Source organism: Tamandua tetradactyla, chromosome 13, assembly GCF_023851605.1.
Source record: "Tamandua tetradactyla isolate mTamTet1 chromosome 13, mTamTet1.pri, whole genome shotgun sequence".
In the NCBI taxonomy this organism is placed as follows: domain Eukaryota; kingdom Metazoa; phylum Chordata; class Mammalia; order Pilosa; family Myrmecophagidae; genus Tamandua; species Tamandua tetradactyla.
The window spans coordinates 82,416,258-82,443,848 of NC_135339.1; the positions used below are offsets into that span (position 1 = coordinate 82,416,258).

Genomic DNA, 27,591 nt, shown 5'->3' on the forward strand with positions numbered 1-27,591 from the left:
TACCCTCTCCAGAGGGTGAAAACAACCTATGGTCTTTTTCCTACAAGTGGAATGTTCACTAGTCCAGTTACTCAGAGTGAGGGAGAGGGACCTAACTACATCTTAAACAGACTTTCAACCCATCTTCCTAATTATAAGGAATTCTCTTTCAGTCTTCACTGCCACTTCTAGAGGTGTCTGATGCATCAAATTATAATTCTTTTGTTTTGTAATGTGATGTAAATCAAGTTGCCTTTGGATTTTCCTCACTGCTGGATTGCTAAATCATCTACTACTTGCGCATCTTTTTTGCAAAAATCTTCTTGCTGTTGACTCGTCTCCCATTTTCGTCATCCTTGAGTTTGTGATTAAAAATAAAAATCCCACTTCTGTTTTCAACAGTTTCAGGAGGAAACAAATGAAGATGCATGTGTTCCATCTGGCACCTCACTCCAGAAATTACTATTTCTTTTCATTCCTACTACAACCCCTCTAATTTGTGCTGCCATCATAGCTCATCTAGTCTTCAGCAACAGCTTACCAACCATTCCTTTCTTCCAGGTTTGCTTCTTCCTCTTTTTGGCTTGCTCTTTTCTTATTCATTTTGCTACACTGACGTCAGAAAGAAACTTGTACAGAGAAAATCTTATTCTTTCTCTATCCTCTTTTAAACTCTTTATTGATTCCTTATTGCTTTTAACCTGTAAGACCCTTTGCCATCAGGCCTCTGTCTACTTCTCATCCACATCTCCCAGTTTTCTCCCTCTTGTTACTGGGCTACAGTAATACTGTACCTCTGTTTCTCTTAACACCAAAATGCACCATTTCTGGGAGTTCCCACATATTGTACTTTGTCTGAAACGATCTCTTACCCTTCCTCTAAACCTCCCCCAAGTTTTTCCAATTAACTTCTACTCATTATCTTTCAGGTCTTGATTTTAACTTTTCTTCTTTATTGAAGTTTTTCATGTCTTCCCAGATTAGGTAAGTCCTCTGTTGATGGTCTGATTGTTCAAAATATTTGCTACCTCTCCCCACGGAAGCGTTACTCCTCTCTCCCCTGATGATGTCAGTATTCCATGTAACATTCTTTGGGAAATTTTGGATTGTAACACACATCACACTTTATTTTTTTGCTATTATGTGTTAAGCTGTCTGTCTTCCCCACTAGACTATAGCTCCGTATCTGTCTTATTCATCATTGTACCCCTGGTGTTCAGTCCACTGCTTGGCCCACCCAGACGGAATTAACCACTTAGACTCTTGTTCTAGTTTGCTAACCGCCAGAATGCAATATACCAGAAATGGAACAGATTTTTAAAAGGGGAATTTATTAAGTTGCAAGTCCACAGTTCTAACTCCATGAAAATGTCCCAACTATAGTGTGCTGGTTTGAAAGGAAGCATGCTCCCTAAGAAAAGCCATGTTTTAATATAAATCCCATTTCATAAAGGTAGAATAATCTCTATTCAATACTGTATGTTTGAAACTGTAATGAGATCATCTCCCTGGATGGTGTGATTTAATCAAGAATGGTTGTTAAACTGGATTAGGGGATGACATGTCTCCACCCATTTGGGTGGATCTTGATTGGTTTATTCGAGTCCTATAAAAGAGGAAATACTTTAGAGAAGGAGATTCAGAGAGAGCAGAGAATGCTGCAGCACTACAAAGCAGATAGTCCACCAGCCAGCGACCTTTGGAGATGAAGAAGGAAAACGCCTCCCGGGGAGCTTCATGAAACTGGAAGCCAGGAGAGGAAGCTAGCAGATGATGCCGTATTCGCCATGTACCCTTCCAGCTGAGAGAGAAGCCCTGACTGTGCTCGCCATGTGCCTTCTCACTTGAGAGAGAAACCCTGAACTTCATCGGCCCTCTTGAACCAAGGTATCTTTCCCTGGATGCCTTTGATTGGACATTTCTATAGACTTGTTTTAATTGGGGCATTTTCTCAGCTTTAGAACTGTAAACTAGCAACTCATTAAATTTCTCTTGTTAAAAGCCATCCCGTTTCTGGTATATTGCATTCCAGCAGCTAGCAAACTAGAACATATACCAACACTATAGAAATGTCCAATCACGTAAAGATACCTTGATTCAAGAAAGCTGATGACATTCAGGTTTCTCTCTCAACTAGAAAGGCACATGGTGAACATGATGGCATCTGCTAGCTTTCTCTCCCGGCTTCTTGTTTCATGAAGCTCTCTGGGGACGTTTTCCTTCTTCAGTTCCAAAGGTCTCTGGCTGTGTAGGCTCTGGTAGTTCTTGTGGCTACTTTGTTATTCTGAAAAAGGGCTCTCTCCAAAATGCTTCCTCTTTTAAAGAATTCCAGTAAACTAATCAAGACCCACATGCAATGGGTGGAGACACATCTCTCTCTATTCAAAAGTTAATACTCACAATTGGGCGAGTCATCATTTGTGGAGTTAATTTAATCAAACTTCCAACATACAATACTGAATAGGGTTTAAAAGAAACGGTTGCCCCCCACAATACAGGATAAGGATTAAAACACGGCTTTTCTAGGGTACACAAATCCTTTCAAACCAGCGTAGCTCTATATAAATGTGAACAGCTGGAGGGAAAAGTTTAATTATTTCAAAAACGTTTAATTATTTCAAGGTTTCTTTTGGATTGTCTTCTCAACTCCCCTTCCCCACAGTCCAAGAAGCTGAAAAACTGTTTATCTGTTGTTTTTTCTTTCAAAACATCTAAATATATGAAAATAACAATTATATCCAAGCTATCCACAATGTATTTCGGATTGAACTAGTCAAATTACTAAAGACTGATATAGAAAGCTATTTAAAAACTCACATCCCGGAAGGCTATTCAGAAGCCCTGAGAGGTGCTGATGTTGTAGTGAGGATCCCACGAAAGCTCTGGACAAAAAAGAGGCTGAATGAAGGTGTTTGTGCTTGTCTAGGGAGCAGAGATGGTTTGAATGGAGGCATATCTGCCCCATGAACATGGAATAAGAGACATCGCTGAGAGAATGAAAAAGAAAAGCTGCAGAATGTAAAGGACTAACAGAACCCCACAAAGAGCTGGTGTCTAAAATATGTAAAAATGTTCCTACAAATGGATGAGAAAAAGACTTGCAACTCAATGAGAAGATGAACAAAAGACTTGAAGATATACTTGGGCTAAGAGGAAATCCAAATGGCCAATAAGCATATGGAAAATAACCAGGAAAGTATAAATTAAAACCACAATAAAGTTCATTTACATACTTATCATATTGTTTAAAAAAAAAGTTTAACAACACCACTCTTCCAATAGTTTCAGAAATTCCATAGAGATCTCTTCAGTTTGGGGGCCTAGTATGAGAGGAACCCTGGGAACTCAAGTAGGAGTTTACAGTCAAGGTCCAAGTCCAGGGATTCTTGAAGACCAAGATCTGCTTACTCTTCTCATAAGCCATCTGCTCTGCTCATTGAGCATCTGGCTGTGTGAGTTTCTATAAAGGGCAGCTAGATGCCATATAGCAGGGCCAGGCTTCTCAGAGCAACTTCCTATGGTTCATAGGAAGTTGGGCTCTTACTCTCTTTGCCAGCACCAACTTCACCATATTCCCATTTATACCACCTATATTGCCCCACTCCCAGACACTGACTACACACCTCTTCTATCTCTTCTAACCCATGGATGTTCCCTTTACCATTCTGCTAGAATGAGTCCTAGATAGAACCTAACAAATCACTACACAATCAAATAAAAGTGGTTCTTCATTGAATATGTGCACATTGAAGTCACTCGACTTTTGACCATGGAGACAGCCTATGTAGTTGTCAAGTATGGTGAGGTGAAGGGCCAGACAAAGCTCAGGTTCCAGGCCTCCACACCACTTCACACTGGGAGTATCTGATTTTCAGGGGAGGAAACTAAACAGAACCCCATTAGTGTCTTGTCATTTATTATGCAGAACAAGTGCAAATGATATTTGGAGAAACAGAGAACCTGGAATACCCTACATGAACAATTGTTCATCCATACTTGGCTTTGCGTGTGCACCACCTGTGTCTCTTCCCATTAGCAAGAGCTAGGACACTCACAAGTTCACTGAGGGGCCACCCCATCAGGTGAAACATCCTAGATGGAAATGGAAGCTTCTAAGCACACTGTGAACTGATTTCTCATGAAAAACTGGCGAATCATTCCCAGTCTGTGGCCTGATCAGTAAAACTGCCCCTTTGATGGAAAGGATCATATGCAGAATGTTTCTGATACCAGCCTTCCCCCTCTCTGTAACCATGATGGAAATTTGGTTGGTATCTCCAATGCCAGCACTAGGAAAAGCCTTGATTGCACCCAACTTCATTTTCTTGAATGAAGGCAATGAAGTGTCCCTGGCCAGCATCCTAGAGGGAGAAGCAAGGCTCTCCTTGAGCCTATGTCATCATCCTTGAGGCCTGAGTTTCTCTGCCCACGTTTGGTATACATTTGTGGTGCAGGATTCATGCACAGGTTTTCTGACAGCCTGTGCTGCATATGCCACAGTGTGGCTCGTTTCTGGCATCTCCAGCAATGGGGCAGGGGTGCTGTCACTCTTGTTCTCAGACTCATTTGTCCTCAAGCTCTGCAGCAGCTCTCCCAGGCCCTCCTTCATATCAAGCTGGCTGACTACCTTGTTGGGCAGCAAGGATGTATAAAGGCCCACTTTGATGTCATGGCCAAACACAGCCTCATATACTGAGTACCAGACGCCCTCATGATAAGTTCTGTTCTTCATCACTTGGACAAAGTACAGTCCCTGGGTGCCATGCTCTGGTCCCCTCAGTCTGCATCCAGATCACCAACATATTCTGAATGTTTGGTGGGCCTGCTCCACACTGCTCAGGCTCTGGAAGAGAAGGTGCTTCCCAGTCACAGTTGTTAAGCCACTCCATATGCCTTTTAGGGCACAGACAGCCTCACCTGCCAAGTCTCTCTGTTCCTGGAATGGAGAATGCAAGGGGTGCGAATGAAACAAAATGAAACAAAAGATGTCTGACAAACATCTGGCCACTTCTCCAGCACTTCTGCTGGTTAGAGACCTCAACTAGACAAATTTCGTCAAATGGTCCTGGTAGACCGGGATGAACTTGAACTGCTCATCAGAGAGTGCATGTTATAAACTCAACTGGGCATGGCTGCTAGTTTCCACAAACACCACAGGTTAAACCACAACACCACAACACCTTTCTTCAACACATTTCTTCCTAACTTCTGCTAGGAAGGCTTGCAGAGCTTCAGATATGAGTATGGTTTCCTTTTTGTACTTTTTGTACACCTTTCTGTACTTCTTCAGTTCCACCAGCATCATGTGCTTCCCTCCATGATGACACTGACATGAGCTTCATGCAGCACCTCATTGTTAATAGTGAAAGCTGGTCTTGCTTTCTGACAGGGGGATAAGCAGCATTTCCTTATTACTGATACAAACAATGAACAAAAGGGAAGACTTCCTATTTTTTAGCTTGGTATTTTTCACTTGCTTAACTGTCTCACTGTACTTGTCACTTGTGAAACATATGGAATAATGTGCACTCTTTTTAGAGAGCAGCAGGTTAAAACTATGAATTTGCATCACTCCAGAGGTCGTCTCTGGACACAGCTGGGAGCTGGGATGGTGATAGGAGCTTGTAATACCTGGAAACTGTAATACATGAGCAGAAAAGATTTTGATTGACGGAAAATACAACCAGGCCTTCCCGCCAGCACAACTGGGCTCATTCTGACTAGCAGGTGTGGACTCCTAAATGGAGGTAGGCCACTGATGCATAGCTGATGTCAATGACCCACTTCTCTCCATCAAAGGGCCTGGTGGGAATCAAATAGAGACCAATGGAGAGAGAAATGAAAGGGGAGGAGACAAGAGGAGGGAATATTAGCACTCAGATATGGCCAAGGGACACCCCTTGCCAGGTTGTGGGAGGCTTGGCGAGCAGAGCCAGGAGTGTGCCACTGCAAGAGCTCAACTTCTGTGCTGGTTTGAATGGATTTATATAGAAAACCATGTTTTACTCCTCAGCCAATCTTGTGGGAGCAACCGTTTGTCTTAATCCCTATTCAATGGAAACTTGATTAGGTTATCTCCATGGAGATGTGACTCACCCGATTGTGGGTATGAACTTTTGAACACAGGGATATGTGACTCCAGCCATTCCAGGTGGGTCTTAATTAGTTCACTGGAATCCTTTAAAAGAGGAGGCATTTTGGAGAAAGCTTGAGAATGACGAGAGCAGCAGAGACACGAGAATTGCAGAGTTCACCAGCCAGTGACCTTTGGAGATGAAGGACAATGCCCCAAGAGGTCCGGAGAGGAAGCTAGAAGACATCACCATGTTTGCCACGTTCCTTTCCAGTTAAGAGAGAAACCCTGAACTTCCTCAGTCTTTCTCAAGTGAGGGTGACCTCTTGCTGGTGCCTTAATTTTGACGTTTTTACACACTTGCTTCAATTGGGACATTTTCTTGGCCTTAGAACTGTAAACTAGCAACTTATTAAATTCCCCTTTTTAAAAGCCATTCCATTCCTAGTATATTGGATGCCAGCAGCTAGCAAACTAGAACACCTTCCAAGGGCAAAATCCTTTCTCTGCCCAGCTATAGAGACAAAGCACCATTCACTGAGGCAAGAGAGTCAGGGAAAGAGGCAAGAAGTATCCAGGGCCCCCGAGAAAAGGGCTGAGAGGTAGGCGTCTGGAGCAGTCCTTCCTCCGTGACTCACTCTCCAGACCTCTGAGGCTCTTTGGGGGCTAAGCTGAGTTCAACTCTCCCAGTATACTGGGCTGAAGCTGAATGAAATAGCAAGGGACCATCAACCAAGTGGGAGCCTGGGAGTGGAAACACCAAGAGACAAGAGAGCCCCAATCTCTGCAAGTCCCACTTCTGAGCACAGGGAATGCTCAGTGTAAAGAATGCAGGTGCCAGGAATATGGTGCAGGGGAAAGCTGTTCAGTGAGCCTGGATTTCCAAAGGGCTTCCAACAGGAAAGTGGGGTGCTATGCTTCAAAGAACCCCAGGACAAAATGAAATCACATTTGAGATTTCATCAAGGCTTTATAAAACCATGTATTCGAGAGAGTTCACTTGAGATGATAAATTAGTGCTGATAAACAAAAAACATATATAAAAACTGGAAACAGTCAGAGCAAAGGTGATATCCATGTGAAGTAAGAAGGCAGGACCCCAGACCCGTCCTATCACCTCAGAACTCCTAGAGGCCTTATGCCTGCTGCTTAGGGCCTCTTCTCCTTGAAGAGCTCCTGGTAGCAGCTGATTACGTTGATACCTTGGTATACTTTGAAGCTGTGCTCCAGGTTGGACTCATTGTCACAGATGATCTGCAGGCCTACATCAAAGTGTGTGAGGGCTTGGCCATATGTCTGGCTATGACCAGCAAGGGGTAGGCACACTATCTTTGTCTTCCTCCCTGGCTGCCCACTCCTGTTCCAATCAAATTAGAACTTCATTGGAAAAGTCCAACAAATGGCACTGCAGCAACTCCAGAATGCCACCTTTCCCACCTCCATTAAGCCTGCACTATGTACTAGTGCCACAATATCCTACCAGATCTGTGGGAGCGTCTCCACTGATGGAGCAGCACCCCTGTTGCCCTGGACAGATTTGTGCCACAGCTTTCTCCACCCTTGATTTGGCATTGTGAGTAGGAGCCCCTCTCAGGACTCAGAGATGTGGTAGACAGTGTCCAGGATGGTGTCGCCCCGCCAGATGTCCAGGAGGCCCAATGCTCACAGCACTGCAACCCTTCCTGCCAGGAGGTTGAAGACCCTGAAGGTGGTGACAATGTCCTGGTTCATAGGCTGAATGAGGTGTTCTTAGACAAGTATTCCAAACACATCTGGGCCCGATGCTGTACAGGCTGTTGTGTGTCTCAAAGCAGACATATCTCAGACTTTGGTCCCTCACCCTGTTCCTGCTTGAGGTCCTCAAACAGGCTGCACACCTTTTTCCAGATGAGCAAAACACTTACGGACATATTCCACTGGTTCTGATCTTCTACCCACAGGCTCAGCATCTGCTCCATCACCAGGCAGCACTGCAGGTCAATGTGGCGACCTGTGAAGCTTGCCCATATTTTCTCCTTGTCCCAGATTGTGGTCACAGTGGAGGTGGACAGACCTAGAGCCTTCGTGATTTGGCTGAGCTTCTCACCGGCTCCAAAGAACCACAGCACTTACGGGCACTTAGAGGACTCCTGAGAGGCATCTTCAGGCCTGAGTTGGGGGAGACGGAGGCTCTGTCTTTGCCACTCTTTCTGCCTGTAGGTCTTCAGCCTCCTGGCAGCAAGGGTTGGCAGTGCTGTGAGCACTGGGCCTCCTGGACACTGTCTACCACATCTCTGAGTCCCGAGACGGGCTTCCACCCACAATGCCAAATCAAGGGTGGAGAAAATTATGGAACAAATCTCAAAAGCATATTTGTGTTCCTGCCCCTTGCCCACATTACGGCACCTACTGCCCCGCCCTGACCCATTGTAAAATGGGGAAACAACGTTTACTGGTGGGAAATACCAGCAAGCTTTAGTAAAACCTGTTAAAGATTTAAAAAAAAAAAAAAAAAGTCACATCCCTAAATTTCAATTATCTGGCTTTTGTTTTTAGATAACTTTTCTCCCTATGGCTTGAAAGTATAATTTTTTAAAACCATTTTTATTTATGGACTAAGGGCAAAGTTCAGTTCAGCCTAGAAGGCACCTGGGCAGGTTAGATGTGAGAGCGAAAAGGGCGTGTTTGGCTTGGCTTTGGTTGCGAACTGCCCGCACAACATTTTCCTGCCTCTCTCACTATCCACCGTCAGAGGGCTGACAGCAATTTGCCACCGGCTCCCGCGGGCATCCGCTGTTCCTCCAAAATCTTTCCCAAACAGCCCCCTCTGTACTTTAAGGAAGCCCAAAGTCTCCCCCGCTATCATGACTTACCACTCGCGCACTGTTTTAGTATCAGCAATGCTCACCCTCCCACTTTCCTACCCCAACTAGGGCCCACGGATTCCAGTCATCCCTGGCTAGCCGCTTAAGTCGTCCTCACGTGCAAAGACTCGGGCGTGGAACCGGAGCCTTCAGAACAAGCAAGTGTCGCCATGTTGATTTCTGGCGGGGGGGAGGATGTCAGCTGACCTGCCGCTAGTTGTTCCGGCCCTTGTGCGCAAGTGCGGAAATGTGCTGGCCCCTAGGGTGACCGGTTTCCGGCCGATGATGTTTCACCGGCTACCCGGAGACGTGTAACGGACGGTGGGCCGCAGCCATGGCCGAGAGGAAACCTAACGGCGGCGGTGGCGTCGCCTCCACCTCCTCATCGGGCACTAACTTACTCTTCTCTTCCTCGGCTACGGAGTTCAGCTTCAATGTGCCCTTCATCCCTGTCACCCAACCTGCCGCTGCCCCGGCCTCCCTGCTCTTGCCAGGAGGTAGTAAGGGGAGGGGATTCCGAGTTTATGCGGGGAAGCGAGCACGGGGCGTGGGGGTGACGAGGGCCAGACAGGCGGTCTTCTTTCTGATTTCTTTCTGACTCTAGGTAGCTTGCCAGGAGCATCAGTGGCCAGATTTGAGTGGATTGTTGGCTTTGGAATCTTGGAGGCGGGGGCCAGGTCCTGAGGTTTTCTCTTGATCTAATGAACCTCTGTTCCGAGTTGGCCAAAGTGCCGGATACTCGTGCATTGGCATTCCACAAATCTTTGTTATCACTTAACAGTGTGTCAGGCGCGATGCTGCTAGGTGTTAGCAGGGAATGCAGATAAATCAGACAGTGCCACTCGCCTAGGAGTTCACAGCCTAGAAGGGATACAGACACGTAATGTCTACAAAGTAGTGCTAAAGAATGAATTACTTATCTTCAAAACAGTGCATAACTTCCTATAAGAAACTTGTTCTATTAGGCCCCCACTCATATGTGCTCCCCTAGTTTTTTGTTCATATCTTTATTATTGTCTAGGGAGATTGCTTTATTTTTATTTATTTATTTATTTGTTTTATGGGGAAATTGTTTTTTAATGATTAGGTGGCATAACCATAGTATAATGTTTAGGACTTTGTCTGGGTTCCAGTCCTCAGGGATAACTTACCCTACTCAGGCATACTACTTTACATGTACATCCTCATAGCGTTATAATGAGAGGTGAATTTTTGTAAATCACTGAGAATAGTGCCTGTCACATAGTGTTATATAAGTGTGAAATAAACGTCTCATTTGGAATGTGGGCTTTTTGAAGTTTGCAGCTATGACTTGATTACCTTTTAATTTCCAGTATCTTGTTTGGTACCTACCATGTTGATACTCAGTAAATGCTGAGTCTACCAGTGAATTTATACTTGCTTGGAGGACTAGTGAAAGTTTCATGGAGAAATGAACAGAGGCATACTGGGGACAGCTATACACGAAGATTTCCCTTACCTTGCATTACGTTTCTTTAGTGCTTATCACCACCTAAGTGTATTTATTTGTTTATCTTATTACACTGGAATGTAAGCTCCATGAGGTCAGGGATTGAATTGTGTTCACTGTTATATCTCCAGTGCTCAGAGAGGTGATTGGCATGCAGTGACCAGTTACTTAATAAATATTGTTGATTGAATGAAAAGAATATAGTCAAGAATATGTATGTCACACTTTTATTATGTGATTGAAAGGTCAGGCATTGCCATCTTTGGTGAAGGACCAGATGGCTGGGGGAGGATGCAGGAATACATTAGGCCAAGCCTGGGGTTTTCATATCATTCTGCTTCACACATGTTGCCTTAGTTCATGGCCATCTTTGCTTGAGCTCTCCCTCTTCCATGTGCTCTCTCACTTGTGCTTTCTGGTATTCCGTTTGTGCTTGTCACTATCAGTACTGAACATTTTCATTTTCAAGTACTTGAACAGCTAGTATTAAAACTCTTGTTTCTTGCAGACAGAGTTTATTTTTTGGGAGTAAATTAAAAGTTTTTAGAACCACAATTCCAAATGAAGTATTTTTCTACCTCTAAGAAAGATTTCATAGTTAGAAACCCATTTAGAGAATTGCCAGAGACAAGAGAAGAACCTGTATCGTTGGAAGCAAGTTAATTCTATCAGTGAAATAGACTTGTAGGAGGCAATTTCATTCATTCATCAAGATGGATTAAATAGCTTCTATTTACTGGACCCTATGCAACATGTCAGGGACACAAAGAAGAGCAGATAGTCCTGCCCTCAATGACTGCACAGTAAATAAGTATATGTATATACCCAGCTGTGCAAACAATTGTGATACAAGTTTATAATGGGTAGAAAAGCCAGCCTGCTTTAAGTTACTGGTCTCAGGCTAGCTGACCAGGGAAAGGATGTCTTTTAGGCCTTCAGGACCTCACAGAGGAAGTGATGCTTGAACTGAGTATTGTAGGATACATAGAAATTAGGGGTCTGGAGAGACAGGCATATATAAAAGTCATGAGGTATGAGAAAACCAGCAGAATTGGTGAGAGTTGGTGGTGGGTGTCATGGGATGCTCTCTGTCTCTGTCTCCAAGTAGATCAGTGTGACTAGAGTGTGTACAGGGGTGTGACTTGAATGGTACATGGGGGCCTTGATCATGAAAAGCCTCATTTATCATACTAAGGGGTTTATAGTTCATCTGTGGGATATGCAGAAACCTTTGAAAGATTTTAGATAAGGTAGTGATAGTAAAGGTGTGTTTCAACAAGACTTGGATTGCTCCAGCTGCAGGCAGCCTACTCCAGTTAGCTGGAGGCAGTTGTGAGAATCAGGGCGGAGTGGATTGCCTGCTAGCCCAGGTCTGCCACATTGGGTGTGAGAGCAAGGAATAGATGTGAGAAAATGTTAGAATATAAAATTGTTGTCTCTTAATTGCACAGTGGAGGCCAGACTTTCTCTGTGAGCATAGAGGCCCCTCTGCCTCATTTAGTTTTTAGCCCTAACACCTAGCACTCTGCCAGTATTTCTTGAATGTTTATCTGGAGAGAGCGAGAGGGAGGAGTCTGAGAGACTTCAGGTATCTGATTTGAGGGTCTGGCTGGATGTTGGCAGACATCTACTGAAGAAGATGTGTAAGACTAGCTCATGGGGGAAGTTAAAATGATTAAGTTTTAGGCTTCTTAAGTTTGAGGTGTATGTGGAAGAAAGGATCTGAAACATATTAGAGTAGTCTGGGTTAGAGACAGGGTTGGGAATGTCCCAAATGTCCACGTATCCAAGTGCTCATTACAGTTGAAGTCTAAATGTGGTATGTGTCAGAATGTATTTTGAAAGTGTGCCTGAGTTGAAACTAATGGTATGTTGAGATCAGTATTTCATTTGTAATTGATGCTACTCAGAAAAATATTTCTCAGACTGGATGGAAATCAAGTTCTCTTAGAGTATCAACTATGGAAAAGTGTTCTCTTTTTTTCCAGGCTTGTAATGGTTGGGAGATGAACTAAGAAACACAGATAAGTTCAAGTGAGGCTTACATGACTGAAAAGAGAGCATAAGAATTGGAAGTGTATCAGAATAGTAGAATGTTACAAGCAAACCAAGGGCCTTTCTATGCAGGAAGTAATTTTTTGTTACAAAGAAACAACTGAGGAATATTTACCACAGTGAAATATTTTAGTTAAATTGATGTGTGAGGAATATAATGAGAGCAACCTAGAAGCTCAAGCCAGAATCTCTGACAGCCCAGTAGCTGGGCTGTCAGGTATCCTTCAGGATAAATCAAGAAGGAGCCAGAAGTTGAAACAAGAAGGCCACCCCTTTGGCAGTTCTCCAAGGGCGGAGAGCTTCAAGTGCCTTTGTGCTGGGAGTGAGTCCACTGTTCTGATGACCTCCATGTCTCCAGCAGTAGGAGATAAGAGGGAATGAGGCAGGAGAAGGAAGGAGGAAGGCAAAAGTTACAACAGACTAAGGGCTCAAGGATAGGGTCGACTTTTGAAGTCATTTAGAAGGATGGTCTCAGAACAGAAGATAATTAGTTTTGTGTTGATAATACCCGCAGTGAGAATAACTTTGGGTAAAGAAAGAACTTCCTGCGTTTAGTAAATGACTTTTCTAGCAACTCAACATTCTCTACTGACTAGTTGTCTGTTTGTGATACTGTGTTATTTTAAGATTGGCAATTAATGGTTGACCCACTTTGCCTTGGGAATACAAATGCCATGTGTTATTTGTACAGTAAGTGCTTTGTAGGTAAGATTCCGGACACACCTTTCTTGTCAATAGAGTTAATATCTGCACTTTAGTTTCTTGACATTACTGAAGAAATAAAATCGTGTGCATTTGGGTGGTGGAATAGCATTTGAATTATTTCTTGCCAGGAAAAAATAAGTATTCAAAATAGCAAGTTAATATAGTAGGTATAGATTTTGTTTCTCTTTTTAAAAATCTCTCCTGTATATAAATATTTAATAAAAAAGAATGGAGGGTGGTGCAACAGTGGCTTAGTGGCAGAATTCTTGCCTACCATGCCAGAGATCCGGGTTGGATCCCTGGAACCTGCCCATGCCAAAAAAAAGAATGGAAGGGTATACACCAAAATGTTAACAATAACTGTCTCTGGCTTTTGAATTAGTTATAATATTCTCACCTTTTGTTTTTTCTTATCCATATTTTCTAGTTTTTCTTTTCAATGATCATTTATTTTCTGTAATGCAGAATATAAGTTTGAAAAACAAAGTAAGTTAGATTTACCTACTAGAATCATCTTCACAGAATGATCCAGAGAATGCACTTTAACCCATGTATACTCCTGTTCTGTTTCAGAGGATTCCACAGATGTTGGGGAGGAGGACAGCTTTCTTGGTCAGACTTCTGCTCATACCTCAACCCCACAGACCTTTAGTTACTTCTCTCAGGTGCCAAGCAGTAGTGATCCTTTCGGGAGCATTGGACAGTCACCGTTAACTACTGCAGCAGCACCAGTTGGACAGTCAGCCTTCTCGAAACCTCCAGCTGCTCTCCCTTTTACAACTGGATCCCAAGATGTGTTGAATGCATTTTCACCAACCATTTCAAATGCTCGATTTGGTGCTCCCCCTACTTCACAGATGGGAATAAATACTTATCTGCCTTCTCAGCCAACTAGTCTCCCTCCTTCAAATTTTGCAAGCCCACCCCAAGGAGTACCTCAACAAGGATACAATCCATATCGTCATACCCCTGTAAGCAGCAGAGCTAATCCTTATATTACACCACCACAGCTGCAACAGTGCCAGACACCAGGCATCCCCACCCCTCCTCCGCCCTCTGGACCTCCTGTTCAGATGTACCAGGTGCCTCCTGGATCTTTGCCACCGGTATGGAGATATGTTTTTATATGCTAATTATTCACTGTGATTTTTATCTCTGTCTCATCTTGGCCTATGTTTTTAAAAGTGCTCTGCATTTTATAATGAATATGATCACAAGTTATTTTCAGAAGATATTGTTTGTAAACTACAAGCTTTGAGGTCAACATTCTTTTAAAGTTAGCTCATCGGATAGTCTGTATTTTTTATTTTTATGTTACCTATCTAATGAGGCAGTAATTGATTTTAACAAGTAAGTTAAATGCCAATATTTCTAGATTTTAGTCTAAGACACCAGTAGTACATGTCATTCAAGGACATAAGAGAGTTTAATTAATTATTGTCTTAACATACTGCCAGATTTTCATCTTTTAATTAGACTATTTAAAACACTCAATTACAGGGACTAAAGTGGATTACTCCAGTAATTTCTTTTATTTGCATTTATAGAATTTGGTTTTAGACAATTAAAATTTATTTCAGGGGGATGTTAGAATAAAATTGCATTGCGTAAATTTCATGAAATTCCTTTTTTTTCTAACTGATTATTCAGCTGACTTCAAGACCGTAACCAATGGAATAAAAAAAGGCAAAAGGCTAAAAAGAAGGATTGAGAACCAACCAGTATGACAGAGATAACAGTACTATGATCAGAGCATAATCTGGCTTCTCTCTTGGAGATGAATTTAATCATCTTTAAATCATACCAATAAATTTAAATCATACCAATACACAAATTCTCAATAATGTTAGGTTTCAAAACTGTAAAACAACCATATTTATAGCATGTAGTATAAATATACCAGTTTGCTGATTAAATTGTGAAAAACTATAATTTCAATTCACAGTTGCAAGGTTATGTAAGTGTTTGTTCTTTCAAATTAAAATAGCACCGAGAAAAATCAATAGCCTTTACCCAGATTGTTTTGTTCTAGGTGTTTTATCATTTTACTCCATTAAGTTTATACTCGATTTGTTTCGTCATTTGTGCATGTGGACACTCTCACCTGCTCACCCACTTCTGCCCTCTCTATTCCTTCCTCCTTCCCTCCTCTCTCCCTCCCCTTCCCCACCCCAGTATACACACATTGTATAGGTATAGAGAAACGTTTGAAGTCCAGTTAAATACATTATTGCTCTTTATTCCTAAGTACTTCTGTGTATATTTCTTACAAATAGAGATAATTATTTTACACACCACAGTACAGTTAGCAACCTCAGTAAATTTAAGTTTGATGATGCTTCAAAAGGATTATCAATTAAAAATTTAAAAATAATTGTATTCTAATTTTTAAAATATTTTCATGATGGAAAACTTGAAAAAATGCAGAATAACCCAATGAATAAAAATCGCTCATAGATAATTGCTGTTATATAGCTTATCTTTTCTCTAGACAACATCCTATAGTGCATATTATTTTATAATCTGCTTTTTTTCTGAACCTGCTTTAGATATTATGATTTCTTTCTAAAGCATTATTATTTTTAACATTTTTTTGTTGTGAAATATAACGTATATGCAGAAAAGTGATAAATTTCAAAGTATAATTTAACAAGTAGCTATAGAGAAAATTTCAAGTATAGTATGTGTTACAGTTCCACAATTTCAGGTATTCCTAGCTCTTCTAATACACTAGAAACTAAAAAGAAATATCTGTAATTATAATCCTTTGTTAAATCCTAACTTCTCTGTTATAACTCCTGCTTTTCCGTTGATCTTTATTCCAATCTTTAGGGATGTTTGGGAAAAAACAATTCTGACTTCCTCATATTGAAAAGGGTGTTGACATTTTGGGGTAGGGCAATGCAACTGGTTGATGTTCTGGGAAAGACTGGTATCTCTAAGTTTCAGGGCTTATCTGGCATAGGAACAATCTGGAGATCTTAAGTTTCTGAAAAATAACAAATAATACTTTTATGGAGTCTTAGAGCACTGGGTTTTCTTTAGGGTTTTCAGGAATACTTTTGGTTGGGACTTGGCGTATCATGTCTAAAGCATTATTTTTTTATTTATGTATTTATTTATTTTTTTTGCATGGGCAGGCACTGGGAATGGAACCTAGGTCTGTGGCATGGCAGGTGAGAACTCTGTCTGCTGAGCTACCGTGGCCTGCCCTAAAGCATTATTTTTAATGGGTCTAGAGAATTTCAATATTTGAATAAGGATACTATTAGATGTTTATATTTTTTCCATAGTTTTTCTGTTATAAACAATAGAATGTTTACCTTTGTAGGTAATTTTTTGCTCATTTTTATAATTGAAACTTTAGGATAAGTTAACCTGAGATGCAATGGGTGGGTCACGGTATATGGACTTATTAAAGGTTGGATAAACCATAGAAGACATTGCTAGATTGGTTTCTACAAAGTTGGTGGTTTGCTTCAGTATAAGAAGGTCCATTACCCTTTGCAGTTGATTTTGGGTTTTGTTGGATTTTTTAATTTAAATTTCATTGATTTGGGCCTAGTTATTAAGCTAAATAGACATTCAGAAATAAATGTAGAATGAATATTACTAATGTTACTTTGAGTCCAAAGCATATATAGAATTCTTCCTTTGCATGATGACCTGATGGTCTTTTTTGTCTCCTCCAGGTTCTTTCTTCAGTGCAATCAGTGTTGTCCCCATCAGCACAGCAACAGGCACTTACTAGGCCTCCAGGTCTGTCTGTACAAGCACCAGCTCCTTTTTTACTTCAAAATCAGTATGAGCCTATTCAACCCCACTGGTTTTACTGCAAGGAGGTAGAACACAAACAACTGTGGATGCCTTTTAGTGTGTTTGACTCTATGAATCTTGAAGAAATCTATAATTCAGGTAAGTACTGATCATGCATCACCTTGCATGTGATTTCAAGAAGAAAAGAAGAGTGTTTATCCATAGCCTAGTTTTTGTGAATGTCAGATTTCTTCATCTTTGTAGACCCTACCAGACTCTGTACCCTAAGCTGCTAATACTAATATAAGTCCTGATTTATCTGAATAATGGTATTTGAGGAAATGTTTTAGTAATTTCCTTCTTTGCTTCAAAGTGTTTTAAATCAAGGTAATTTATATATTCCGATTTTGAGTTTTTCTGTTTTCCTTATTGATTTGCTGTTATGGGGTGTGTATAAAAGCGTTTTCTGTGGAACTGTTGTTCTTTGAGATGTGTGAAGAAAGTGTTCTTTGGGCTGATGGGTTTTGGAAATGTTACCCACTATATCTGCCTCTTGGAGATTGACAGTGCATAGGAGCATGGTTAAGGCTCTAAGACCAGCAATATAAAAATGTGTTTGTTTATCCTGATATTATTTGATCATGGTACTTAAAAAAGTCATCTGTTAATATCCCTTAATAGTCACTGTCAACTACATTCAAATGTAACATTTGAATAATTATATTCACAATATTGTGCTACCATTACCATATCCATTATCAAACTATTCCATTACCCCAGATGGAATCCCTGTACCAATTAAGCATAACTCCCTGTTTCCTATCCCTGTGAATTTGCTTATTCTAATGATTTCAGATCAGTAAGATATGATCTTAGTTTTAAATTTTACCTTGGTTATTTTTTCTCCACTTCAGAAGAGCCATAATTTTTAGCAGCACAGATTAATTTTAAACTTCTATTTTTAAATGAAAACAAGCTTAGTCCTTTGTCTTTAAAGATCAACTGATTACCATATTCATTATTTATTATTTATATGTATATGCTTTGTAATTGTTGGGATAAATTGTGGACTTTGTGCTCTAGTCCAGCCAGACCCTGAGAGTGTGGTTCTGGGGACTGATGGAGGGCGTTACGATGTTTATCTTTATGACCGAATGAGGAAAGCTGTGTACTGGAAAGAAGAGCCAGCTGAAGTGAGACGCTGCACTTGGTTTTACAAGGGCGATACAGATAGCAGATTTATTCCCTATACAGAGGAATTCAGTGAAAAACTAGAGGTATGTGTACTTTATTCCTTTACGTTTTTCTTTAAAAAACATGAGCCCAGTATACATTGGAACCTCATATAACATCCCATACTGTGAAACTGACTTAAATTACAAGACAGCTTGTCTCAAAATTCACGAAGAATTTTGCTTTTTAAGTGGTGCTGTCATTCATGAGATGCTAATTATGGCAGGAAGCCTAACTGTTGTCTTGAGGCCTCTGTGTCTAAAGGCAGAATATATTTTGCAGGAATACAAATTTAATAAGGTGCTTGTATCAAACCTTTAAAAGAGCTTAGGCTACTGGGGTTTGTTGTTGACAACAGATGCCAAGCATGTGGCTGTTTTTCAAATTAATATTCAGTAAAAACCCTGAAATTCTCCTTTGATTTGTGAAAATAAATATAATAGAATAAGAACAAATGTCATAAAACTTCTTAAAACTTAAAAATTAATTGGCTATCTTAAAACTTTTGGTAGGACCCTGCTGAAGTTATAATGCCCCACGCCTGAATGTTTAGTTTTTTATTTTGAAGCTGAAGTATGTACTTTCAAGTCTTTCAAGCACCATCTGAAAGTATATACTATATATGAAAGATATTTGATTTTTAAAGGGACGCAGGCGTTGAGAGTGAGATTTCTATTTATGCACTGAGTATCTCAACAGGACATGGCTGTCCTTAGCCTAGGAAAACTTTATTCCTGTTTATCTGCTTGTAGGAAATCCAAACCAGGCCAGTGAAGAGGCAGAGTTGCTTAGAAAATGAGAAAGCCGATGACAAAAAGAGAACAGATGATAACATATGGCTCAGTATTGTACAAGTGATGCTGTCCTAATCAGAGTGTAAAACAACAGAAAAATTGGAAACAGAGAAAATGTTTTTTTTTTGATGATAATGTGATTGTCTATGTAGAGAGCCAGGAAAACTTCTAAAAATACCACTGGAACCAAAACAAGAATTTAGCAAATCTGGATATAAAGTTAATGGATATAAAATTAACATACAAATTAATAATATTCCTATACATTAGGACTGGCCGATTAGAAACTGTAATAGGAAAAGAAGATACAGTTTACAGTATGAACAAAATTACATATGTAAAACTTTTTTTACATAGGGAAAAAATCCAAAAAAAGTTATACATGAGCTTTATGGAAAAAAAAAGTTTGACATAAAAGATGATCTCAATAAGTGGAGCTAGATATTATGTTTATAGATGCACAGTCTCAATATCAGAGATATCAGTTCTTCTCAAATTATTTTATAAATGTTATGTAATTCCAATAAAACACATCAGGTTTTTTTATAAAAATGGCAAACCACTCCTAAATTTATATAGAAGATCAAAGGATCAAGACTATTTTGGAGACTGAAAACTGGAAATTTGTTCTGTTAGACAAGACATAAAAAGCTATGGTTTGAAAGGGAGTATGAAGAAGTGAAAATAACTCCTAGGGTAGTAGACTTTTCTTTAAACATTTTAGTTTGTGATCTGGCTTTTAACTATTATATGAAAACACGCTTAACAATAAAAAAAGGCAAAGCGAGGAAGAGAATCAAATGGCCAGAGTTTGGTGGAGAGGAATTGTTACTAAATAATTGCCCCAGGGACAAAAAGATAATGCTTCTATTTTGACATGGTTGTCCATCACTGTTATTAATCTTAAAAGTGATTTGTTTGGACAGTGGGTGTTCTTCCTCAGACTTTTGCTTAATAGAAAGTGAAGTAAGATGTGTGCAGAAGAGTTAGAAATGGCTGAGCAGTCTGAAAGTCCTACGGTAGGAGTAAAGCACAGTTCTGCCATTGCTGCTCACTAGTTGTGCCACTGTATACTTAAACTGTCTAAACTTTGTTTTTCTCCTCTACAAAATGGGAGTAATGTTATTTACGAGTGATGAGGGTAATTAATTGAATAAGGTAATGTATGTAAAATGACCGGCACAGTACTGTTGTTTTTATCACCATTAGAGTTATCGTTATTGTATTCCTACACTCTTCACGTTGAGGTGTGGTGTGGATTTGTCACGTTGGATTATATGTTATTTCCAATATTGTAGGCTGAATATAAAAAAGCTGTTACCACGAATCAGTGGCACCGCAGATTAGAGTTTCCCAGTGGAGAGACAATTGTTATGCATAATCCAAAGGTAATGTCATTATTTAAGATATTAAAGTGCTAGGTTCCTTTTAAAACTTATTTTGCTGGATTTATTTGATAAATGTTCATTTTTAATAACTTCTGCATTTATTTAAAAAATGCTTTTAAAATAATTTACTAGAGTTCATGTTCATTATAGAAACAGTGGAATTTAAACTTTTTCCCGTGAAGTTTCCGTTACCGGCAACTTGTTAGCTGAAGCTTCGTGTGCTCCATAAGTTGCTTAATAAATTTTTGCACTTGATCAGGGGTTGGCAAAATTTTGTGTAAAGGGCTAGAAAATAAATTTTTAAGGCTTTTGTAGGCCATGTAGCCGCTAAATTCTGCTTCTGTGCACTGAAAACAGACATAGACAATACATAAATTAATGAGTGTGGTGTGTTCCAGTAAAACTTTATTTACAAAAATAAGTGGTAGGCTGGATTTGGGCTTGATCCCCTACCCTGAGGATGGTTTGTTTTTAACCTTTGAAGTAAAAATGTATCCTTTGTCTTTTTATTTATATTATCTCTATAAACTTTTCTTGTTTTTTTAAAATATTAATAGTGTTCTGATTCTTTCATTTGCCATCCTTAATCTCTCTGAGCTCTAGGTTCCTCATTTGCAATAATATTTACTTCCCGGAGTCATATTTTAAATGAAGTAATTTATGTGAAAGTGTCTAGCAAAGTGCTTGGCACATGGTAATTTCTTAGAACATAGTTTACTTTTTATAGAAAAGTATGAAGAGAAAACAAAAATAACCCATAATCTTAACTACTTCCATAATCTTTACTGGTATTTAAATAAATAAAATTAAAATATATTCATATGCCAACAAAGTTTATGCAGTATAAAAGATATTAAATGAAAAATAAAAGCCTCTTCTCCCTAAACTCTCCTTAGTTTCTCCTCTTAATGGTAACCACTCTTAACCTTTTGCTTTTTATACAAACACCAATTTTTGCATACCATCAAGCATATATCTTTGTTTTTTTCCTGCATGACACAGGGATAAATGTAATACAGTTGATTTAACAGAATAGATTTCTTCCTAAAAAGTGGGTGTGTAAATCAGTTTTTGCCATTGAAATTGAATTTATAAACTAATCAACAGCCTTGCTATTTAAAGAATTTTGCTTTATATGTTTTTATAAGGCAGATTCCTCTATTGCAGGTAACTTTTCATTAATTTATTATTTGTAAACTTGGACTTTTAAGTTAGATTTTTAAATCAAGATATACTATTTCTGATTTAATTGTATTATATTCTAAAATAAGCATTGAAAATAATGGTAATTGATTTGCGTTAATGGTTAATCAAGCTCTAGCAGACCAGACTTCTATTAAAATTCGTTTTGGGGAATTTGATTTAGAACTATCCTTAATATCAAGTAGTCTATTATGTATTTGAATAAATGCTATAGCCCACAATGGGAAAGAATTTGATCGTAAGTGTTGTCATAATCCTACTGTTGTATCTTGAAGGTTATTGTTCAGTTCCAGCCTTCCTCAATGCCAGATGAATGGGGTACCACACAAGATGGACAGACAAGGCCCAGGGTTGTAAAACGTGGAATTGATGATAACCTTGATGAAATTCCTGATGGTGTGTATAGTTTGTTTAGAACTGAGGTGCATTTTAGTTTTCTCTGTTTTAGTATCATTCTTTTGAATGATGAAAAAAGAAATAAATTATTAGAATGACTGTCAGAGCGTACAGAAATCAGCCAGTTTTGCACATCTTTTTAAATTTTATTACTTTGATATCTTGTTTATTTTTAAATTTAGAATTCTGTTGAAGTACAAACTATGTAACATCAGTCTTCAAATATGTGTTGTTGTGAAAAAGCAGTTTGTTGGTTAAAACTAGACTTTTGGCAATACCTTTTTTTTTTTTCGCATGGGCAGGCACCTGGAAACAAACCTGGGTCTCCAGCATGGCAGGTTAGAACTCACCATGGCCCCTGACAATGCTTTTGAAGTTGTTTTTTCATACCTCAACTAGTTTCTATAACTTTAGTGTAGGTATTGACAAACTTTTTCTATAAAGGGTGAGAGAGTGAATATGTTAAGCTTTATAGGCCATATGGATTCTGTTGGAACAACTCAACTCTTCTATTGTGTGAAAGCAACTGTAGTCACTATGTAAACAAATGGGCATAGCAGTGCTCCAATAAGACTTTATTTAAAAAACAGACAGTAAGCTGGATTTGGCTTGGGGCCATAGTTTGCCAACCCCTGCTTTAGTGTATATGTTTTGGTTTCTCATGTCTGTTAAAGTATGGGTTATACTTTGACAATCATGGATGTTTCATTGTCATATATATATATGTATATAAATAAGCACTCATTATGAAATCTGAATAACCAGAGAAGAAAAATAGATTTAACTTGAAGGTGTTCCTTCAGTGTGTCTGAATCTTACAAATCAAGGGGAAGGGTTTTGGGAAAAGATGTTAAAGTTTCATATTGGTAAGTTGATTTTCCACGTAGGGCTTGGTGCCCTGCTGAGTTCTGAAAAAATTAATGAGCTTATGGAGTCTGAAAATACAGTTTCTGGTCACTGTATGCTGATAGCCTCTGGGAACTGAGACAGCCTTCTTCCTCCAGGTCTTGGTCCCTTTTCACTGTTATTTGCCAAAATGGACTTTTGAACTTTGTCTGTCTAATTTAGTAGAGGGTAATGAGGCTTATTGGAGTGATCAGGAGTTTCTTTGGCAAGTTTGTACATGACAAAAAGGACATCTTAGAACATTATGATTCCATTAAGAAAACCCAAACAAATTGCTGGTATTTATTTATTTATATGTGTTGTGTGTTTGTGTCTTTATTTTTATAGGGGAAATGCCTCAGGTTGACCATTTGGTGTTCATGGTACATGGCATTGGACCAGTGTGTGACTTGCGCTTTAGAAGCATTATTGAATGTGGTAAGTGTTAGCAGATTTTAGTTCATGGAATTGAGAACTAAAAGAAGATTTATTTTCCTATTTTTAGAAATATATTTATTGTGAAATATAGCATAAATACAAAAAAGGTATACATTTCAAAGTACATTTTAACATAGATATAGAACAGATTTCGAAGTTTGGTATGGGTTACGATTACACAATTTCAGGTTTTTCCTTCTAGCTTCTCCAAGCCAGTGGAGACTAAAAGAAATATCAATATAATGATTCAGCACTCATACTCATGTGTTAAATCCTATCTTCTCTGTTATAACTCTCCTCTCCTTTGATCCTTTTCCCAATCTTTAGGGATATTAGAGAATGATCATTCTAACTTCTTCATGTTGATAAGAAGTGTTGACATTGTGGGGGAGGAGGATACAACAGGGTGATACTCTTGGAGAGACTGATAACTCTGGGTTTCAGGGCTTATCTGGCCTAGAAACCCTCTGGAGGTTTTAGATTTCTGGAAAATAAGCTTAGTGAGTGAAACTTTTGAAAAGTCTTAGATAGAGCCCTGGGTATTCTTTAGGGTTTATGGGAATATGTTTGGGGCTTGGTACACCACGGCCATTAGCAATAGCTAGCTGAAACTTGGATAAGAGTACCCTCCAGAATAGCCTCTCGACTCTATTTGAAATCTCTTAGCCACTGATACCTTATTTTGTAACATTTATTTTCCCCTTTTTGCTCAGGTAGGTATTATCGATCCCATGGTACCAGGGCCAGGTTCATGTCCCACATGAGTCATGTCGCTTATTGCCAGGGTTTCTGACATCCTAGATGTCATGTCCCAAGTGTTTTTTACTTGATTTTACTTGAAGAGTTAGGTTAGAGAGAGAGAGAGATATGCCACATCTGAGCAACAAAAGAAGTTCTCTGGATGTAACACTTAGGCATAATTATAGGTGCTCTTAGCTTCTCTGTTATAGAAATGAGTTTCTAAGAGCAAGCCCCAAGATCAAGAGCTTGGTCTATTAACTTGTGCCTCCCTAATGTTTAAGAGTGTATCAGGGATTTCCTAGGTGGGAATGTTTAATAGGTGCATATATTTTCTCCAGTCCTTCAGGGGACTTTACCAATACTTTTAAATGGTCTGCCCCACATGCTCTGAAGTGTATCCGGGTATTACATTAAGCTATTCAGAATTGCAAGACCTTGTTTCCAATTCTAGGCTCCCTGTGTTTAGGTTGCTTAACTGAACTGGCCAGACAGGGTAAGTTAGATTGTGTGCTGCAGAAAATTTAGGTCTTGGACAAAATAAATCTCTCTTCCATTGGTTTCATACAACAGGTGAAGTTCTAAAATACAGACAATATCATCCTTTACCCTGTATTCTAATTTACTTCGAGTGTGGCTTCGAGTTCTTATCTCTAATTGAAACCTGATCTGAAAACTTTTCAAGAAAGAATAATTATTCCTGGAAAGAGCATTGAAATGGCAAGTTTTGGGGAGAAAAGACATGCCATTAACATTTTTACAGCCATACTGGGCTGCTTTATTTAATGAAAAATATTGTAGTCATATAATATGGCATTGTAAGTGTGTGCCCTTCATTAGGCTTTTTAAAAGTTTTAATGAGAGAAAATAAACATAATAAAATAACATGGAAAATCTTTTATATACTATTCTTACTGGGGAGTTCTTATTTAAGCAAGGTATATAGTTTTTTTCCCCCTCAAAGATTTACATGATGAAGTGGTCATTTATTTTTTATTTGGTAATTAAGTTTGAGTAGTTGTAGTTAGATCAATGTGCACTTTGCTTATGAATATTAAACTTTTGTGACTTTTACATATGAATAACAGAAGAGAGTGAAACTTGCTGAAAGAATTTTGGAAGAAGAAAAGGAAAGTTGTGGTGGGGAAATTTCAATTATGGCCCCCAAAGTATGCCTTTGTAAAGAAGAATCAACTTTGAACAAGAATTAATTTATGTAGCTCTCAATTAAATTGTGTGTATTTAATAGAAAATACTTATTGGCCCATTAGTAGTTTTCTTTACCTGCTATCTTATAACTTCAATAATGATTTATATTGAATACTGTTTTAGTTTGCTTATATTGCCAGAATGCAATATATCAGAAATGGGTTGGCTTTTATAAAGGGAATTTATGAGGTTACAAGTTTCTAGTTCTTATGCCACAAAGATGTCCAAACTAAGGCATCCAGGGAAAAGTACCTTGATTCAAGAAAGCCCAGTCTGGGAAAGCATATGGCTGGTATGTGCTCATCCTTTGGCTTCTGGTTTCAAACAGCTTTCGTGGGGACATTTTCTTTTTTGCATCACCAAAAGTCTGTGTCAACTCTGAGCTTTTTCCATAATGGTTCTCTCTTAAAGGACTCCAGTAAGCGGATTAAAACCCACCTTGAATGGGCAGAGATACATCTCCATGGAAACCATCTAATCAAAAGGTCCCAGCCACAATAGGGTGGGTCACATCTCCATGGCAACAACTTAAATCAAAAAGATCCCACCCACAATTGAATCAGGATTAAAGAAGCCTGCCTTTTCTAGGATATACAAGTGTTTCAAACTGGCACACCCATCCTTGCTGCTGCATCCCTCCTTCCTGTCACAGTGAATTTCATGCTTCCCAGGCCCTCAGGGGTATTGTGGACCATACCCTTGGAGGTCAGTGGCTCAGTGTTTGATTCTTTGAAGAGGCAAGGGAATGTCCCTTCATTGCACTTCACTGTCAATATTTGTCCCCTCCCTTCCCCAGCCTGCTTGTCTTTCTCATGAAGCCCCTCACACCGCCAGTCTGACTTCAAATACCATACAATGTAGGTTGTGTAGGGAAAGGCTTGTCTGCTCAGTGGGATCAGAAACCCATGCCATGGTCAGGTGGGAGTTGGAGATCACATTAGGCTTGTTCTCTTTCTGGAAGGGACATCACTGTTTTTTATGTTCACATCAGTGTGTTCTCTTGTGGCTTGTGCAGGTCCTATAGCTGGTGTTTTAGTTTGTTAAAAGCTGCAGGAATGCAATATACCAGAAACAGAATGGCTTTTGAAAAGGGGAATTTATTGTAAAAGTTCTAAGGCTGTGAAAATGTCTAAACCAAAGCTATAAAAATGTCCAAACTAAGGCATCCAGGTAAGGATATCTTGGCTTAAGAAGCTCGATGACATTTGGGGCTTCTCTCTCAGCTGGAAAGGGATGTGGCGACGTCTGCTAGCTTTTTCTCCAGGCTTCTTCAATGCATTTTCTTTATGCATCTCCAAAAGTCTCTACTGTGTGGGTTCTGTTGATTCTATAGCTTTTTCCAAAATGGTTCCTCTTAAAGGACTCCAGTACTCAACCGTACCTTGTATAGGTGGAGACATATCTCTGTGGAAACCATCTAATCAAAAGTTCCCACCTACAATTGTGTCACATTTCCATGGAAACAATAAAAAAGTTCCCACCCAACAATACTGAATGAGGATTAAAGGACATCACTTTTCTGGGGTACATAATAGCTTCAAACTAGCACAGCTAATAAGTCTTCAGATCATACTTCATGGCACTTTTCCCCAGTATACATTGCCCAAGTTGTCCCAGAGCCACAGGCACCTCCACATTGGTCCCGCAAGAGGAAGATCTGACTTCAGTGTGGACACAGCACCACAGTCCACAGGGCGGAGAAATAGGGAGGCCTTTGCAACATGGTCAGAAGCACATTCTCACAACAGGGCACCTCCTCAGAAGAACTGAAGTAGGCTGACATTGATGTTCTGACTCCCTAGGCGGCAAGGCCCCGTGGGGAGCTTGAGCAGCCCTGTACCCTGGCGCAACTATAACACAGATTCCTCAGGCCCTGGAACACAGGGTGAGCCCTCGGAGCTGTAGGAGAGACAGGACACCGGTGGCCCGAGAGCAAGCAGACTAGGAGAAAGGACAGTGCAGCACACAGACATCTAAAAGAAGAGTTTTAATGTTCATTTTTAGGATAGTTCTCAGCTCTATGCTTCTTACCTCTAAGGGTCTGTAAGAGGCAGATTTAAATGATCAGTGGAAAAAATTAATTTGTTCTTAATTTGCTCTTATGATATACCTAATTTATAAAATCCTAGACTCTGAAAAATAAGAAGGGATCCTGGAAGCAATTTAGTCTAGTCTTTCAGACAGATAGCCTCTTAGCACTTCCAGCAACTAGGAATGCACTGAACTTGTTCGTGATGAGGTTTAGTCATGAGTGGTTGTTCAATGAAACTGTGTTTGCTTGGTTTACTAAGATTTTTGAACTTTTATTTTTATATTTGTATAAGAACAGCGCATATTTCTTATTTGCCAAGTACCTTGCATGTATGATATTATCACCCTTCATAGGCCTTTGGGTTTAGGTGCTATTACTGTTATCTCCATTTTT

The 27,591-nt window shown here is 39.6% G+C and overlaps 1 protein-coding gene and 1 long non-coding RNA gene across 6 annotated transcripts in view; one reads left to right on the plus strand and one right to left on the minus strand.

Moving 5' to 3' along the window:
- Window positions 1-2,255: 2,255 nt before the first annotated feature.
- Window positions 2,256-9,118, minus strand: LOC143654371 (uncharacterized). Its single transcript, XR_013161783.1, has 3 exons — window positions 9,014-9,118; window positions 6,076-6,288; window positions 2,256-4,915 (listed from the first exon to the last, which is right to left on the minus strand). It is a non-coding gene; the product is annotated as an uncharacterized LOC143654371 (long non-coding RNA).
- A 21-nt stretch (window positions 9,119-9,139) lies between these two features.
- The window catches only part of SEC23IP (SEC23 interacting protein), a 54,091-nt gene continuing 35,639 nt past the window's right edge, over window positions 9,140-27,591 (plus strand). For all 5 annotated transcript variants that reach the window (XR_013161779.1, XM_077126201.1, XM_077126200.1 and 2 more), the window contains exons 1-7: window positions 9,140-9,392; window positions 13,700-14,232; window positions 16,819-17,041; window positions 17,966-18,159; window positions 20,208-20,297; window positions 21,776-21,896; window positions 23,130-23,219. Coding sequence is in view for 4 of the 5 variants with exons in the window: in XM_077126201.1 (XP_076982316.1) it covers window positions 9,230-9,392; window positions 13,700-14,232; window positions 16,819-17,041; window positions 17,966-18,159; window positions 20,208-20,297; window positions 21,776-21,896; window positions 23,130-23,219 (1,414 nt within the window). In the remaining variant the exon portion in view is untranslated. The remainder of the gene's footprint in view (window positions 9,393-13,699; window positions 14,233-16,818; window positions 17,042-17,965; window positions 18,160-20,207; window positions 20,298-21,775; window positions 21,897-23,129; window positions 23,220-27,591) is intronic.